At 35.5% G+C, this 19,656-nt stretch overlaps 1 protein-coding gene across 5 annotated transcripts in view; it reads left to right on the forward strand.

Moving 5' to 3' along the window:
• The window catches only part of HMCN1 (hemicentin 1), a 492,563-nt gene that overhangs the window by 303,016 nt on the left and 169,891 nt on the right, over positions 1-19,656 (forward strand). For all 5 annotated transcript variants that reach the window (XM_040446605.1, XM_040446604.1, XM_040446606.1 and 2 more), the window contains one exon: positions 9,730-9,853. In XM_040446605.1, the coding sequence (XP_040302539.1) occupies positions 9,730-9,853 (124 nt within the window). The remainder of the gene's footprint in view (positions 1-9,729; positions 9,854-19,656) is intronic.

The following is a 19,656-nucleotide window of genomic DNA, read 5'->3' on the forward strand; positions in this document are numbered from 1 at the left end:
GCTAAGGCAAGGTTGAATGATGAGGTTAATCTAGACAAGGCCACTCTTTTAACAGTGGGAAGATAGCTGTTTTGCCTAATACATAGAAATTAACACAGAGACTCAAGCAAAATGAGGAAATGGAAGAGTGTGTCTCAAAAGGAAGAACAAAACAAAACCTCAGGAAAAAAAAAAAAGATCTTAATGAAATGGAGGTATGTAATCTACCTGATAAAGAGTTCAAAGTAATGGTCACAAAGATGCTTACTGAACTCAGGAGAAGAATGGATGAACACAGTGAGAACTTCAACAAAACATAGGAAATATAAGAAAGTACCAAATAGAAGTCACAGAGCTGAAAAATAATAATTGAACTGAAAAATACACTAGGGGGGTTCAACAGCTGCTTAGATGAAGCAGAGGGACAAATCAGTGAGCTGGAAGATAGGGCAGTGGGATTCACCCAAACAGAAAAGCAAAAAGAAAAAAGAATTCCTAAGAAATGAAGATAGCTAAAGGGACTATGGGGCAACATCAAATGGAATAGCATTCACATTACATGGGCTTCAGAAGGGGAAAAGAGAGAGAAAGGGGGCACATTTCACGAAGTAATGGATGAAAACCTCTCTAAGCTGGGGAAGAAAACAGACATCCAGGTCCAGGAAGCACAGAGAGTTCTAAATAAGATGAATTGAAAGAGATCCACATGAAGAGACATTATAATTAAAATGTAAAAAGTTAAAGATAAAAAGAAAACCTTAAAAATGGCAAGAAAAAAGCAATTTGTTAGGTACAATGGACCTGCCCCACCGGCCCCCCCCCCCTCCCCTAGCACTCTAAGAATTTTCAGCAGAAACCTTGCAGGCTAGAAGGGAGTGGTGTGATATATTCAAAGTGCTAAAAGGAAAAAAACTTGCCCTCAAGAATACACTACCCAGTATATTATTATTCAGCATTGAAGGAGAGTAAAGAGATTTTTAGACAAGCAAGAGGTAAAAGAATTTATCACACTAAAGTGGCCCTTCCAAAAAAGAAAAAAAAAATGTTAAAAGGACTTTAAGCTGGAAAGAAAAAGCACTAACTAGTAATAAGAAAACATGCAAAAGTAAAAATGCCACTGGTAAACTATATATATAGTAAAGGTAGTGGGTTAATTACTTATAGGGCCAGTATTAAGATTAAAAAACAATGGGGCGCCTGGGTGGCTCAGTCGGTTAAGCATCCGACTTCGGCTCAGGTCACGATCTCACTGTTCGTGAGTTCGAGCCCCACGTCGGGCTCTGTGCTTACTGCTCAGAGCCTGGAGCCTGTTTCAGATTCTGTGTCTCCCTCTCTCTCTGCCCCTCCCCCGTTCATGCTCTGTCTCTCTCTGTCCCAAAAATAAATAAATGTTGAAAAAAAAAAAAGATTAAAAAACAAAAGTAAAATTAACTGTAACCACAACAAACAGTTACAGGAGACACAAAATAAAAGAATGTAAAATGTGACATCAAAAACATAAAACACTTGGGGGGGATGTAGATATGTAAAATTTTAGAATGCATTCAAACTTAAGTTGCCATCAATTTATTTTTTTTAAATGTTTACTTATTTATTTTGAGAAAGATAGAAACAGCACAAACTGGGGAAGGGCAGAGAGAGAGGGAGACAAAATCCCAAGCAGCCTTTGTGCTGTCAGCACAGAGACCGACACAGGGCTCAGTCTCAAAAAGTGTGAGATCGGGACCTAAACCGAAACCAAGAGTCAGATGCTTAACTGTCTGAGCCAGCCAGGTGCCCCAGCTATCAATTTAAAATAGACTATTGTATAATAGGTTGTTATACGTGAGCCTCATGGTAATTACAAAGCAAAAACTTATAGTAGGTACACAAAAGATAATGAGAAAGTAATCTAAACATAACACTAAACAAAGTCATCAAACCACAAGGGAAGAAAGCAAGAGAAGAGGAAAGAACAGAGAGGAACTACAAAAACAGCCAGAAAGCAATTAACAACTTGGCAATAAGTACATTCCTATCAACAATTTATTGGGTGGGGGTGGGGAAGGGACAGGTCATTTCCTTGTTTTAAAAAATTAAAATTACTTTTTTGTTGAAGTTGATATAAAATGTTACATAAGTTTCAGATGTACAACATAGTTGAACACTATAGTGATTAAAAAATTCCGTACATTATACTATGTTCACCACAAGTGTAGCAATCATCTGTCACCATACAATGCTATTATAATGCCATTGGCTATATTCCCTATTCAATAATTACTTTAAATGTAAATGGACTAAATTCTCCAATCAAAAATATACAGTGTCTAAATGGATTAAAAAAAAAAACAACAAGATTCATCTATATGCTGCCTACAAAAGACTTAGTTCAGATGTAAGGACACAAACAAACTGAAAGTGAAGAGATGGTAAAACATATTCCATGCAAATGGAAATGATAACTAGGCTGGTAAAGTTATACTTGTATCAGACAAAATAGACTTTAAAGCAAAAACTATTAAAAAAAGAGACAAAGGACATTACATAATGATAAAGGCCATTACATAATCATTTCATAATGATCCAGCAAGAAGGTGTAACATTTATAAATATGTATATACCCAACATAGAAGCACAAAAGTATACAAAGAAAATATTAAGAGACCTACACAGAGAGATTAACAGCAATACAATAATAACAAGGGACTTTAATATCCCACTTAAATCAGTGAATAGATCATCCAGAAAAAAGGCAATAAAGAAATATCAGTATTAAGCAACACATTAGATCAGGTTTACTTAATAAATATGTACAGAATATTCTATCCTAAATCAGCAGAATACACATTCTTCTTAAATGCATATGAAACATTCTCCAGGATAGATCACCTGGTAGGCCACAAAACAAATGTCAATAAATTTAAGAAGATTGAAATCATATCAAGAATAGTTTCTGACCACAATGGTATGAAGCTAGAAAAATAATTACGAGAAAAATACAGGAAAAATAACAAATATGTGGATATTAAGCAACATGAACAATAATTTCATCAACAAAATATCAAAGGGGAAATTAAAAAATAAAATACCTAAGACAAATGAAAATTGAAATACAATGTACCAAAATCAATAGGCTGCAGCAAAAGCCATTCTAAGAGGGGAGTTTATAGAGATACAGACTTACCTCAAGAAACAAGAAAAATCTCAAATAAGAAATCTAACTTTTCACTTAAAGGAACTAGAAAAAGAACAAACAAAGCCTAACATTAGTTGAAGGAAGGAAATAATAGATCAGAGCAGAAATAAGTGAAATGGGGACAAAAAAGAAAAAAAGAGACTAATGAAATTAAGAGATAGTTCTTTGAAAAGATAAACAAAGCTGACAAAATTAGCTAGATTCACCAAAAACAGTACAGAAATGGTTCAAATAAATAAAATCAGAGGTAAAAAAGGAGAGTGTACAACTGATACCACAGAAATACAAAGGATCATAACAGGCTACTATGAACAGTTACATGACCAACAAATTGGACAACCTAGAAGGAAGAATAAATTCCTAGAACATACAATCTTTGAAGACTAAATCAAGAATAGGAAATCTGAATAGACCAGTCACTAGTAAAGAGACTGAATCAGTAATCAAAAAAACTATCAGGTCACCTGGGTGGCTCAGTTGGTTAAAGTCGGACTCTTGATTTCAGCTTAGGTCATGCTCTCATGGTTTGTGGGTTCGAGTCCTGCATTAGACTCTGCTCACAGTGCAGAGCCTGCTTGGGATTCTATGTCTCTCTCTCTCTCTGTCTCTCCCCAGCTCTCCCCCCGCTCAAAAATAAATAAATAAGCATTAAAAACAAAAACAAAAAAACTATGAACAAACAAAATTCCAGGACCCGATTGCTTCACTGGTGAATTCTAGAAAACATTCAAAGAAGATTTTGTACTTATCCTTCTCTAACTCTTCCAAAAACTTGAAGAAAAGGGAACACTTCCAAATTTATTTTTTGAGGGCAGCTTTACCCTGATACTAAAACTAGACAAGGACACCATATAAACAAAATAAAACAAACAACAAAAAACCCCAATCAACAACAACAAAATTATAGGCCTATGTCCCTAATGAACATAGATGCAAAAATCCTCAACAAAATATTAGCAAACTAAATTCAACAATACATTACAAGGATCATAAACCATAATTAAGTGGAATTTTCTCCAGGGATGCAAGGATGTTTCCAACACTCACAAATTAACCAGTGAAATGCACCACATTAACAGATGAAGGATAAAAATCATACGATCATCTCAATAGAAAAATCGTTTGACAAAAGTCAACATCCATTTATGATGAAAACACTCAACAGAATGGGAATAGAGGAAACATACCTGAACATAATTAAGGCCATATATGATAAGCCCACAGCTTATCATGTTCAGTGGTGAAAAACTGAAAGTTTTTTCTCTAAGATCAAGAGCAAGACAAGTATTCCCACTCTCACCGCTTTTATTCAATATAGCATTGGAAGTTCTAGCCAGAACAATTAGTCAAGAAAAAGAAATCAAATTCATCCAGATTGAAAAGAAAAAGTAAAACTGTCACTATTTGCAGACAATATGATTTTATATATACAAAAAATCCTATAGACTTCACCCAAAAACTGTTAGAACTAATAAATGAAGTCAGTAAAGTTGCAGAATACAAAATCAATATACAAAAATTGGTTGCATTTCTATACACTAACATACTATCAGAAAGATAAATCAAGAAAACAATCCCATTTAAAATTGCATAAAAAAGAATAAAAAGAAATTTTAACAAGGAGGTGAAAGTCCTGTGCACTAGAAAATTATAAGACATTGATGAAAAAAATTGAAGGCACAAACAAATGGAAAGGTATCCTATGCCCATGAATTGGAATAATTAATCTTGTTATAATGTTCATAATACCCAAAGCAACCTATAGATTCAATGCAATTTCTATCAAAAATTCAATAGCATTTGCCACATAAGTAGAACAAACCTAAAATTTGTATGTAACCACAAAAGATCCCAAGTAGCCAAAATGATCTTGAGAAAGAAAAACAAACCTTGAAGCCTCATGCTGTTTTCAAACTATACTACAAAACTATAATAATCAAAAACAGTTTGGTATTGGCATAAAGACAGACACATAAATCAATGGAACAGAATAGAGAGAGAGCCTAGAAATAAACCTACACATATATAATTAATTAATTTATGACAAAGGAGGCAAGAATATACAATGGGGAAAGCATGTTCTCTTCAATAAACGGCATTGGAAGAACTGGATAGTCACATGCGAAAGAATGAATCCAAAACACTGTCTTACACCATACATAAAGATTAACTCAAAATTGATTAAAAACTTGAATGTAGGTCAAAATGGATGAAGGACCTAAATGTGAGACAGGAAACCATCAAAACCCTAGAGGAGAAAGCAGGAAAAAACCTCTTTGACCTCAGCCACAGCAATTTCTTACTTGACACATCTCCAAAGGTAAGGGAATTAAAAACAAAAATGAACTATTGGGACCTTATCAAGATAAAAAGATTCTGCACTGCAAAGGAAACAATCAACAAAACTAAAAGGCAACCTATGGAATGGGAAAACATATTTGCAAATGACAGATCGGACAAAGGGCTAGTATCCAAAATCTACAAAGAACTCACCAAACTCCACACTTGAAAAACAAATAATCCAGTGAAGAAATGGGCAGAAGACATGAATAGACACTTTTCTAAAGAAGACATCCAGATGGCCAACAGATACATGAAAAGATACTCAATGTCACTCCTCATCAGGAAAATACAAATCAAAACCACACTGAGATACCACCTTACACCAATCAGATTCGCTAAAATGAACAAATCAGAGGAGACTATAGATGCTGGAGAGGATGTGGAGAAATGGGAACCCTCTTGCACTGTTGGTGGGAATGCAAACTGGTGCAGCTGCTTTGGAAAACAGTGTGGAGGTTCCTCAAAAAATTAAAAATAGATCTACCCTATGACCTAGGAATAGCACTGCTAGGAATTTACCCAAGGGATACAGGAGTACTGATGCATAGGGGCACTTGTACTCCAATGTTTAAAGCAGCACTCTCAACAATAGCTAAATTATGGAAAGAGCCTAAATGTCCATCAACTGACAAATGGATAAAGAAGCTGTAGTTTATATATACAATGGAATACTACTTGGCAATGAGAAAGAATGAAATCTGGCCATTTGTGGATGGAACTGGAGGGTATTATGCTACGTGAAGTAAGTCAGCAGAGAAAGACAGATACTATGTTTTCACTCATATGTGGACCCTGAGAAACTTAACAGAAGACCATGGGGGAAGGAAAGGGGGGGAGAAATTTACAGAGAGAGAAGGAGGCAAACCATAAGAGACTCTTAAATACTGAGAACAAACTGAGGGCTGACGGGGCGGGGGCGGGGGAGAAGGGAAAGTGGGTGATGGGCATTGTTGAGGGCACTTGTTGGGATGAGCACTGGGTGTTGTATGGAAACCAATTTGACAATAAGTTATATTTAATATAAAAAAAACTTGAATGTAGGACCTGAAACCACAAAACTCCTAGAAGAAAACGTAGGTAATAAGCTTCCTGACAAGAGTCTTGGCATCGAGTTTTTAGATATGACTCCAAAATCAAAGACAGCAAAAGCAAAACTAAACAAGTGGGATCAATCTACATCAATCTAAAAAGCTTCTTCACAGAAAAGGAAACCACCAACAAAAGGCAGCCTATTAAATGAGAGAAAAAAATGTAAATCATATATCTGCTAAGGGATTAATTTCCAATGTATATAAAGAAGTCAATATAATAGTAAAAAAAAGCAATCTGTTTTAAAAATGGGCATAAGATATAAATAGACAGTTTTCCAAAGACATATAGATGTCCAACAGGCACATGACAAAATGTTTAACATCAGTGATTATCAGGGAAATTCAAATCAAAACCATGAGATATCACCTCACCCCTGTTTGAAGGCTATTATCAAAACCACGAGATATCACCTCACACCTGTTTGAAGGCTATCAACAAGTGTTGGTGAGGATGTGGAGAAAAGGGAACACTTTTGCATTGTTAGTGGGAATGTATACTAGTGCAGCCACTATGAAAACAGTAGGGAGAGTCCTCAAAAAATCAAAAATAGAGTTACCACACGATTCAGCAATTCCACTTCTGGGTATTTATCCAGAGAATACAAAAACACTTAACTCAAAAAGATATATGCACCCATGTGTTCATTGCAGCAGCATCTACAATAATCAGGACATGGAAACAACCAAAGTGTTCATCAGTAGATGAATGGATAAAGAGGATGTGATAGAGATAGAGATAGAGATAGACACTCAATGGAATACTACTCAATCATAAAAAAAAATGAAGTCTTGCCATTTGTGTCAACCCAGATGGACCTTGAAGGCATTATATGTGGAATCTAAAAAACGAAAGAGACAAAACAGAGCTCATAGATACACATAGAACAGATTGGTGGTTGCCATAGAGGAAGGGGGTTGAGAGGTGGACAAAATAGGTGAAGGTGGTCAAGGTGAAGGTGGTACAAAGTCCCAGATATTAAGTAAATAATTCACGGGGATGTGATTACAGCATAGTGACTATACTCAATAATATTGTATTGCATTGTGGAAAGTTAACAAGAGAGTAAATCTTAAAATTCTCATCACAAGAAAAGCAATTTGTAACTTTGTATGTGACAAGACTTGTGATCACTTTACGACGTATACAGATATATGAATTATTATGTTGTACATGTGAAACTACAATTACATGCCAATTTTACTGCAAAAAATAAATTTAAAAAGATAAAGAGTAGATGTGTGGATATCAATTAGGACTTTATCATCTAGGAGAGAGAGGAGATTGAAATTTGAACTCACATTCTGACCATGAAGAAGATGTCATTATGACTCAGTGAAAAATTGCACATGAAAGTTGAGGTAGTGGGAAATATCAAGGAAAACATGGAGAATCTAACTACACAAATGCATAGATTATGATGCATCCAGTATGATAGACTTTGGAGGACATCCCATTTCGGGAAAAAAACTGTATTTCAGTTTTAGAGTTTTGGAGGTTAAGTTGACTTTGAAATAAAGTGGAGATCAGGTAGACCACGGAATGTATGCTCCTGGAGCTCATAGGAGAGCTCTAGCTGGAGATACTGACAAATAATGATATTTGAAACCATGGATGTGAATGAGTTTATCTAAGGGGAGAGTAAAGAGTAAGAAAAAATGGAAGAGAACTGACCTAGTTCAGACTCTTAAAAAATTATGACATTTAAAGGCCATGTGCAGAAGTCTAGAAGTGACTATTAATGTATGAATGTGCTGCTTAATGTGTTTAGTACAGTATGGTTGGAGAATGGGTCAAGTGGGAGTTTACATGGGAGTGTATGGAGAGCAGATCATTTGGGTTCAAAATGTGGGAAGCCTGGAAGGCTATGTATGCCAAGTTCGGATTTCATGCTAGGCAAAGTGGGGAGCTGTGAGTGAGCTTTGAAGGGGAACTGGTAAAAGGATCAAATTTGCATTTTAGGCAAATTATTCTGGCAGTGATATATAAGATAGATTAACAGTTTGGGAGGTTGGAGACACTGGAATATAAATTAAGAAACTATTATAATCCCACAGTGGTTGTGAGAATGGAAAATAGGGGATCTGAAAAATATAGAGTAGTATACTTAATAGGAGAGTCAGATTGGGCTCTGAAATCAAGATGACTTGGAGAATAGTGGTGCTATTAAACAAGATTGGAAACATGCAATGAAAAGTAGGTCTGGAGATACAAGGAAACAGTTATTGGATATGTTAAATTTCATGTGCTAACCCATCCAGCAGATAGCTGGAACAGGGAGTGTGGAGCTCAGGAGAGAAATTGAGGCCAGTACTATAAATTTAAGAGTCTGCACAGGATTCTTTGCTGAAGACATGAATTTGGATGAAAACTATCAGAAAGCTGAGCTTTATTTTTATGGGGCAGGAGGAGGAAGTAGACAGATTGAGAACTGAGGACATTTTGTATCTTCAACAACCAGAGAGTAGAGTGATTCAGGAGTAGGTGGTCAATAATGCCAAATGCCGTAGATGGGGGAAGAGAAAATGAGCTTACTACGTATGCTGTTGGATCTTGTGCTTAGAAGTTACTGATAACCTTTGAATAATCAGTTTCAAAGAATAACCCTTAAACTACCAGTTCCAAAATGGTGGAGGCTAGTTGCAATAGGTTTAAAAGAGAAATGAGGAAAAACAGTCAGGAAGAAATGTATCTGCATTTCCATTACTCATATTTTGTAATTTTTATTGTTTTTCTGGCCCCGGTGACCATTTAATCAAAAAAGATTGTTGTTTTAAAACTATTTATGAAGTGTTATATAAATGTGACTGTGTTTTTTTAAGTAGCTTAAATTTTTATCACATACCTCATAGTTCAGTGCTAAAGTCTTTTGTTCAGTGAAGTTTTATGACTATACCAGCAGGCTGGTCTTAGGTTATTTTATTTTGTGTTTTCTAAAGAATAAAAAAAGTTTTCAATCGCATCAGTCTATTTTTTGTATGACGAAGCGATCTGGCTCTAATCTATCTAGAGATAATTAAGATATTGGCATAAAACTATAATTAGCTAGTATCAATTTAAATGAGTTTGTCTACCTAAGCAAATGTTTTACAGTCCAATATAAAGTACAAAGTGCTGCCATGCTTTCTGTTCCCAATTAGATACAGTCTTCCGGTCGAGTTTTACAAATTGCCAGAGCCCTGATGGAAGATGCTGGCAGATACACATGTGTGGCCACCAATGCAGCCGGAGAAGCACAACAGCACCTTCAGCTACATGTGCATGGTAATGTCATTCCCATGTCTTAACAAAAGAATATTTCTATGACTTATTCTTTTAACATGATGACTCATTTTTACTGAATTACAGTATAAAAGAAACAAGTGTTTATTTTAGTCTATATTTAAAAACTAGGTTTTTTTACATTATTGTAATTATAATTGCTCATATTAAGATACTCAGTTTGTCAGGTATCAACTAAAAAATTTTTTTAACATTTATTCATTTTGGAGAGACAGACAGAGCATGAGTGGGGCAGGGGCAGAGAAAGAGGGAGACAGAATCCGAAGCAGGCTCCAGGCTCTGAGCCGTCAGCATGGAGCCCGACACGTGGCTTGAACTCATGAACTGTGAGATCATGACCTGAGCCAAAGTCAGATGCTTAACCAACTGAGCTCCCAGGCGCCCCTGTCACGGTATCAGTTAAGATATTCAGGTTGTCAAATAGGATGTGCTAGAGTTCATAAATAAATATCCTACTGTGTGTTTTTAATTATTTGAACTCTGTTAACTAATAACGTTGTACACATAACTTTTATCGTAAAGACAGAGATGCAGGATTGTGCCTTAGTATTTTCTGTGATTTTCTTTCCTGCCTATAAGAGGGATTTTGTAAGTAGAAGGTAGCCTTGCCTGAAGATCTTCTCTCATGTTTTTGAAAAAGTCTGGGTGGCCATGGAATACCCTCTGAATATTATAGCTTCACAATAAACTTGAAAGAATAGTTGACCTTGAATATGAGACTTCAGATCTCTGGAGTCTCATCAGAAAAGGTCAAGAATCTTAGTTTTGAACTTTCCTAATTCAGCTAAATATATTTGCAGAGAGCTATCCAAGATCTCCATTTATACTTTATTCACTTTCTCTAGTCTGTGTGATTGTTTGTTAAATCCTTTATTCATTCATTTCATTTATTCTTCATTCATTCATTCATTCATTCATTCATATATTCACTCTGCATTTACTGAGCAATTTAACTGAGAAGGATGCCCTAGCATCTAGCTTGATTCCAGGTACATTTTTAGTAGGCAGTCAATAAATACTTAAGAAATGAAAAAGTAAATAGTAAGTGAATGAAAAAAATTTAAATTGGACACTGAATTCTTCTAATCTGCTTTACATATTTTATTTAAATCAATCAGTTAAAAGATTCAGATCATCAGTTCCCTAAATGTTTCTAATAAACCCATTTTTTTTCCCCCTTTCCCTAAATACGATCACCTAACTTATGGATGTCATACGCACAGACTATGTTCCTTAACAAGGCCTTTATTTCTTCATTTAGCAATTAACTTAAAGACCAATATCTAACTATAACGATCTTGGAATTGGTTTGCCATGCTTAAGAGTTTGGGAACAGGCTGACCCTGCTCTCCCTTAAGTTGCCTCGCATTTACCTCGTTCCCCGCAAGGGCTTTGTCTCTTCCTAGTGCTCTACATCAGCTGTCTCCAGCACATACTGAAACTTCCGCCTCCATCTAAGAGTGTGGTGTGGGCGGCCTTGCTCTCCTTTCCCCATTTTCGTACCCTCAGACTCCTCCTCTCCTCTTCCTACAAGCTGTTTATCTTCTCCCTTCCTGCAGTTTCTGTCTTTGTCTCCATTGTTGCCTAAAAGGAAACAGTTAGGTGGGCTAGCATGATGTGTTGGCAATTACCTCAGGCACTGGAGTCAGGCCCATTGTGGTCTAAAGTCTATGCCAACCATGATCTATGTAACCTTGAGCAAACCATTTAATTTCTCAGAGTATCTGACTTGCAGAGTGCTTTTGAGGTTTTGAGGTATTAGATGTAAAATACCTCCCACTTTTACTCTCTCGGGTGTTATCAAAAAGAAAGAGGTTTTTGTTTTCTAGACTAGATTAAAATACTTAAATGAAGAATAGAACGTATGTCTCGAGAGCTGGGAAAAACAAAACTTCAGCGTTCGGGGCTCCCAAACTTTAATGTTTGTAAAAATCATATGTATTGCATGTTAAAAATACAGCTTCCTGGGCCCAGTTTCAGATGTCCCCAAACAACATCTCTGATGCAAGTGGTCTGTATGCCATTACCCAGAGAAACATTGGCCCATACTCTAAAAACTTGCTTAGAGATTTACTAATGTAGTCAAGAATAATTGAAAACCAGAGTTCATGAAAGAAATCAAGGATTCCATAAAATATAAAGCAACAACAGAAAGAAAAACATCAATATGTAAGAAAACATAAGTATATAAACCTACAGTCTGAATATGGTAACAAAATATATGTTAGCAAGGATTGCAATTAGGATACATGCATGCATGGAAAATCATCGGGCAGAGGGGCAGCAAGCTGGAAGACATCTGAGTTAATGTGAGAAGAAAAAGAAACAGAAGGTTAGTCATTGTAAGTATGTATTAAAAGCTACCAAGCTGGATGGAGCATACAAAACAATCTTTTTGATACAAATCACAAATGGAATAGAGGTAAGATACAGTTCATTGATCTGAAAAGGAGAATAAATGATGAAGTGGACTTCTAATCTAATATTGATTGCGATCCACCTGGCAGGAAGTAGTTAGTTACTGTCCAGAAATCAGGACAGAAAGCTGACATATCATCTTGGTACTCTCGACAGCGATGTCCCATTGGATGCAAAGGACTCCAAACTTGATTCTGTCCTCTTCAATACTTGTATTAATAACTTCAGTGAGGGTGGGAGATGTTAACAAAAAGTGTAGAAATTTCTAAAGGATTAGTTGGCCATAGATTTGAAAAATATCTCAGAAGTTAAAATAGCAAGTTAATACAAATAGGGTGGGAGAAGAGTGGCTTACAGACTCCACACATTGAAATACTGGAGATAGCAATGGCTTTCCGTAATTAATGTAGACATGCGCATTCAATTTCATAATAAAGTTAATAATCTTAGAAGTCAGTACTAGAAACAGTATGAACAAGAAAGGAAATAGCCCTATTATACTCTTGCTCTCTGAATGCTTCTGAAGTATTATATCTAATCCTGGTGCTATATATTAAGAGGGACATTGAAAAATCTATAGAGAAGCAACTATCATTTAATTTAGTATTTTAATTGATTGATTTAACCAGTCTTACAGTTGCTTTCTAAGTGAGCATTTGTTTTAGTCCTAATCTTTATTTATGGGGTAACACATTCAGTGAATGAGCATTTACTGTAATTGTCATCCCAAAGTACTCAACCCTAAGAACCTCAGCTTTCCAACTGTTTAATATTTTCCTTTCTTATAAAAAAGATTGTAGATTCCTTCATTCTCCTCAAGCATGGGAAAACATGTTTTCAAAAGGTGAAGTAAGGGTGGATGGTCTCCTGGACTAGAAGATTATGTCATGATCATGAGGAACATTCTTGTGATCCCCTAGGTTTCTTAGGGGGAGTTATGTCTTTCATAGAAGGCAGAGACTCTCAGTAGGTGGTCCTTTTTGATCATCAAAGTTTCATAATTCTGAAAGTTCTAATTCTCTAGACCAAACTATGAAATTTTATCTAAACCTCAGATATTTGCCAAGTGAGACAGATGTTTCCACAAACAGATGATTTCTTGGGGTCTGATGGCTCAGGCATTCATTACATCTGTACTTAATTATATCCTAGGAAAGATTAACCAAGGTGAAGCACCCAGAAGTGGCATGTTATGGTTAACAGCGTAGGTTTTTAATTTGTGTCCCTCTACTGCCAAGTAATATCATGAGGACAGTAGGCTTTGATGTTAAGTTTTTAGATCTGTTTTCTCATCTGTAAAATGGAAAGAATAATGATAGTGTAATTGGGGAGGTTGTTACAAGGATTAAATGAAAGCCTGCATGTGCTTACAACTACAAGCTTTACCCTGGTGCCTGGTTTCTAATTATTATCTGTAAATAGCAACTTACCAACTGTTTTGGCCAAATGCATATTTGGCTTTTGGCCCTTCTCACAGCACCAACATTTCAACAAATATATCTGAAGTTCCACTGCCTCTACTGTTGGCCAGGAACCATCCTGGGTCTGTATTAGCTGTCTGGTGAAAACATTAGTAGAGCACCCATTAATTTAATTTTATTATTTTAAAGTATTTGCTTGGCTAACATCTGCTAACACCCACTTAAAAAAGGTTCCTCTATCATTTCTGTGTTTTGGTTAATAGCTCACTTGTGACCTAAAGGAGACTTGGGAATGTTGTGAGGAACTTTTTTTTTTCTTTTTTAATGGATAACTTGAGTTTAGCACTCTAGTATTTTCTCAGTATAAATAAATTTATTACTCACTATATCATAATTCTGGCAGTTAGGTGGGATTAACTCAGTTTTTTATTAGTTATGTATTAAATTGAATTTAACCAGGATTTGAAAAAGTCAATTCATGCCTGTAATTAAAGTCATAAGTAAAATCTAGCCCATGATATATTCAGAAGAAGGTATTGTGGGTTTGGCATGATAATGCACATGCAGCTTTTGGAGGAAGGAGAATAGAGAAAAAGTCAACAAGTTGAATGGAATTCAACCTCCTGTTTAGAGTATGCAGACATCTTACCTCCTGCTTGGAGTATACAGACGTCTTACTGTTAACAGAACATACTATTTATCTTATGAATTTCTTTTTATTCTTCTATTTTTTTTTAATGTTCATTTATTTTTGAGAGAAAGACCAAGACAGAATGCGAGCGGGGGAGGGGCAGAGAGAGAGAGGGAGACACAGAATCCCAAGCAGGCTCCAGGCTCTGAGCTGTTAGCACAGAGCCTGACATGGGGCGTGAACCCACGAGCTGTGAGATCATGACCTGAGTCCAAGTCGGATCCTCTAACCCACTGAGCCACCCAGGTGCCCCATGAATGTTTCTGTCTAAAACAGTGTTCACCTAAACTTAAGGAATTATGCATATATCACATCTTCTTTACCCATTTATCCGTTGTTGGACACTTAAGATTGTTTCCGTGTCTTGCCTATTGTGAATAATGCTGTAGTGAACATGAAAGTGCAGATATCTCTTTGAGATACTATTTCATTTCCTTCAAATAAATACCCAGAAGTGGGATAGCTCAATCATATGGTAGTTCTATTTGTAATTTTTTGAGGAACATCCATGCTGGTCTCCAATTGGCTATACCAATTTCCATTCCCACCAATAGTGTACAAGGGTTTCTTTTTCTCCACATCTTCAACAACACTTATTATCTCTTGATTTTTTATAGTAAGCATTCTAACACACATGAGGTGATATCTCATTGTGGGTTTGATTTGCATTTCCCTGATGATAAGTGATGTTGAGCACATTTTCATGTACCTATTGGTCACTTCTTAGTCTTCCTTGGAAAAATGTCTTATTTAGATCCTTTGCCCATTATTTAATTATTTTGGATTTTTTGCTATTGAGTTGTATAAGTTTCTTGCTTGCTGGCTAGCTGGCTGGCTTGCTCCCTTCCCTTCCCTTCCCTTCCCTTCCCTTCCCTTCCCTTCCCTTCCCAGAGCTAGAGGGAAAGAGAGTGAGCAGGGAAGAGGGAGAGGGGGAAGGAGACTCCTTAGCAGACTCTATGCCCAGCATGGAGCGCAGTGCATGGCTCGATTTCATGACTGCTGAGATTGTGACCTGAGCTAAAATCAAGAGACAGACGCTTAACCAATAGAGCCACCCAGGCACCCCATATCAGTTTCTTATGTATTTCAGATATTACTCCCTTTTCAGATATATGGTTTCCAAAAGTTTTCTTGCATTTAGTGCATTGCCTTTTCATTTTGTCGATTTTTTTCTTTGCTGTGCAGAAGATTTTTAGTTGCTATGCAGAAGATTTTTAGTTGCTGTAGTCCCACTTGTTTATTTTGCTTTTGTTGTTTGTACCTTTGGTGTCATATCCAAGAAATCATTGCTAAAGCAAATGTTAAGTACATTTTACCCTATGTTTTCTTCTAGGAGTTTTGTGGTTTCAGGTCTTACATTTATGGCTTTAATCCATTTCAAGTTAATTTTTGAGTACCACACTGTCTTGATTACATTGATTGATTTTCATATGTCAAACCAACCCTGCCTTCCTAGTATTAGTCCCTCTTGGTTATGGTGCTTAATCTGTTTTATATGTTGCTGGATTCACCTTACTAGTATTTTGTTGATTATTTTTATGTCTTTATTCATAAAGGATGTTGGTCTGTAGTGTCCTTTTATTCATTTTCTCTGTCTGGTTTTGTTATCATGGTACAACTGGCCTCTTAGAGTGATTTGAGATGTGTTCCCTCTCTGCTCTATTTTGAAAGAGTTTGTGAAGTAATTTTCCTTAAATGTTTGGTTGCAGGACTTTATTACTAATGTAATTTTTAAGTTTTGCACATCTATTCAGATTTTCTACTTTTTCTTGAGCCAGTTTTAGTAATTTGTGACTTTGTAGAAACCGTATATTTCATCTAGATTATCTAATTTGTTGGCAAACACTGGTTTATAATATTCCCTTATAGTCCTTTTTAATTCTGTATGGTTGATCCTCTTTCATTCCTAATTGTAGTAATTTCATCTTCTCTCTTTATGTTTTGTCATGGTCAGCCTATCTAAAATTTTGTCCATATTGTTGATCTTTTCAAAATACCAGGTTTTAGTTTTGTTGATATCTCTTTCATCTTTTTATTGTCTATTTAATTTATTTGTACTCTAATCTTTATTTTTTTTCCTTCCTTCTGCTTGTTTGGATTACTTTACTCTCTTTTTTCTGGTTTCTTAAGATGGAATATTAAGTTATTGGTTTGAGATTTGTTTGTAATGCAGTTGTTTATGGCTACACATTTTACTCCAAGCATTGCTTTATGTGTATCCCATAAGTTTTGGTATGTTATCTTTTTATTCTCATGTTTTCAGGGTTTTATCAAGTATCCCCTATTATTTTTTAATATAATTTATTGACAAATTGGTTTCCATACAACACTCAGTGCTCATCCCAACAAGTGCCCTCCTCAATCCCATATGATATTTTTGATCACTTAGCTACTTAAGAGTGTGTTGCTTAATTTCCACATATTTGTGAATTTCTTAAGTCTTCTCTTATCATTGATATTTAATTTTGTTCCACTGTGGTTGCAGAACATACTTTGTATAATTTTTTTTCTTCCAAGATTTTATTTAAATCCAAATTAGTTAGGGGTGCCTGGGTGGCTCAGTTGGTTGAGTGGCCGACTTCGGCTCAGGTCACGATCTTGCAGTCCGTGAGTTCGAGCCCCGCATCGGGCTCTGTGTTGACAGCTCGGAGCCTGGAGCCTGTTTCGGATTCTGTGTCTCCCTCTCTCTGACCCTCCCCCGTTCATGCTCTGTCTCTCTCTGTCTCAAAAATAAATAAACGTTAAAAAAAAATTTTAAATCCAAATTAGTTAAAATATAGTGTAGTATTGGTTTCAGGGTACTTTATATGATGTTAAGCCTTTTGAATGTATTGAATGTATTTTGAATGTATTGTTTTAAAGTCTAACATAGTCCATCCTTGAGAATGTTACAAATGCATTTAAGAAGAATGTGTATTCTGCTGTTATTGCATGGACTGTTCCATGTGTGTTTGTGGTTTATACTGTTGTTCAGGTCTTCCATTACTTGTTAATTTCCTGTTCAGTTGTTCTATCCGTTATTGAAACTGAAATAATGATGCCTTCAATTATTTATTATTGAATTACCTGTTTCTTCTTTTGATTCTAAAAATTTTTGTTCCATGTGTCTTGAGATTCTGTTGTTATGTAAATGTATAGTTATAATTGTTATATTTTTTTAATGTGTTAAGACTCAGTATCATTTAAAATTACCCTACTTTGTTGCTAGTAATGATTTTTGTTTTAAAGTCCATTTTGTTTGATATCGATATAGCCTCCCTGGTTTTTGTTTGTCTACTGTTTGCATCGTTTATCTTTTTATGTCCTTTCACTTTCAACCTATTTGTATCTTTGACTCAAAAGCGTGTCTCTTGTAGACAACATACAGTTGGGTCATATTTTTGGTTTTTGTTTTAAATCCATTCTGCTAGTCTGTGCCTTTTGAGTAGTATTTAATCCATTTACATTTAATGTAATTACTGACATGATAGAGTGTATAGTCTACCATGCTATGTGTTTTTTATATGTATTATGTTATTTTGGTTTTTATGTTTCTCCATTACTGCCTTTTTTATTAAATAGATATTTCCTTGTGTACCATTTTATTTCTCTTGTTTCTTTTACTGTATTTTTTGAGTTTATTTTTAGTGATTACCTTGGAGATTACAATTAGCTTCTTAATTAACACTATTATACTTTGGATTAAAACCAATTTAATTTCAATAGTATAAAGAGTTTTGTTCCTTTATAACTCTCTTCCCTTTTCCCTCTTTTGTGCTATTCGTGCCACACAAATTACACCTTTATTCCTCATGACCCCATCAATACAGACTTATAATTATTGACTTATGCTGTTGTCTTTTATTTTTTATTAAAAAAAATTTTTTAATGTTTGTTTATGTTTGAGAGACAGCAAGAGATAGAGTGTGAGCAAGGGAGGGGAAGAGAGAAGGAGACACAGAATTCAAAGCAGGCTCCAGGCTCTGAGCTGTCAGCACAAAACCTGACATGGGGCTCGAACTCATGAACTGTGAGATATGACCTGAGCTGAAGTCAGACACCTAACCAACTGAGCCACCCAGGCACCCCTATGCTGTTGTCTTTTAAATCAGAGAGGAGAAAAAAATAGTTGATGCCAGTTTTACTGTTTTTATTATTAGTTACTTCTACTAGTGCTCTTTTATTTTTTCATGTGTGTTAGAGTTACTATTTATTTGTAGCCTGAAGGACTCTCTTTAGTATTTCTTGTGAGGCTGGAGACTAGCAATGAATTCTCTGTTTTTTTTTTTTTTATTTCCATGAATGTTTTAATTTTTCCTTCTGAAGGATAGTTTTGCTTAAGATAGAATTCTTTGTTGATAGTCTTTTTCTTTCCTCACTCTTAATAAGTCGCCCAGTGCTTTGTGGCCTCCATTTTTTTAAGTGAAAAATCAACTATTGGATTTATTGAGAATTCCTGTATATGATAAATCACTTCTCTATTTTGCTGCTCTTAAGATTATCTCTTTTTTATATGATATATCCAAGTTGGAATTTGTTAAACTTCTTTAAAGTTAAAGTTTGTTGAACTTCTTAAATGTGTACATTAATGTTTTCCCTCAAATTTGGGAAGGTTTCAACCACATTTCTTCAAATGTTCTTTCTAATTCTTTCTACACTTTCTCTCCTCTCCTTTGGGACTTACATTATGCATAATACTTGATGGTGTCCCATAACCCTCAGGCTCTGTTCTGTTGATTTTTCTTTGTTCTTTTTTTCTTTCTGCTTCTAAACTTGGATAATCTCAATCGATCTGTCTTTAAGTTACTGACTCTTTCTTCTTCCAGCTCAAATATTGCACTTTTAAATTTCAGACTTTCTATTTGGTTCTTCCTACAATTTCCAGTTCTTAGTTGATACTCCCAGTTTAGTGAAACATCATTCTCCTACTTTCCTTTACATCTTTAAACGTGGTTTCTTTTAGCTCTTGGAATGTACTTAAAATAGCTGAGTTAAAGTCTTTGTCTAGGGGTGCCTGTTAAGTGTCGTACTCTTGATTTCAGCTTAGGTCATGATTTCACAATTTGTGGGATCGAGCCCTGCATCAGGCTCTGTGCTGACAGCATGAGCCTGCTTGGAAGTCTCTCTTTCCATCTCTCTCTGCCATCCCCTGCTCACATTCCCTCTCCCTCTCTCTATCTTAAAATAAATAAATAAACATTTAAAAAAATAAAGTCTTTGTCTAAGAAGTTCAACACCTGGGCCTCCTCATGGACATTTTCTCTTGACTGCTTCTT

The sequence above is a fragment of the Herpailurus yagouaroundi genome, unplaced genomic scaffold (assembly GCF_014898765.1).
Source record: "Herpailurus yagouaroundi ecotype Mexico unplaced genomic scaffold, PumYag 195, whole genome shotgun sequence".
Lineage (NCBI taxonomy): Eukaryota > Metazoa > Chordata > Mammalia > Carnivora > Felidae > Herpailurus > Herpailurus yagouaroundi.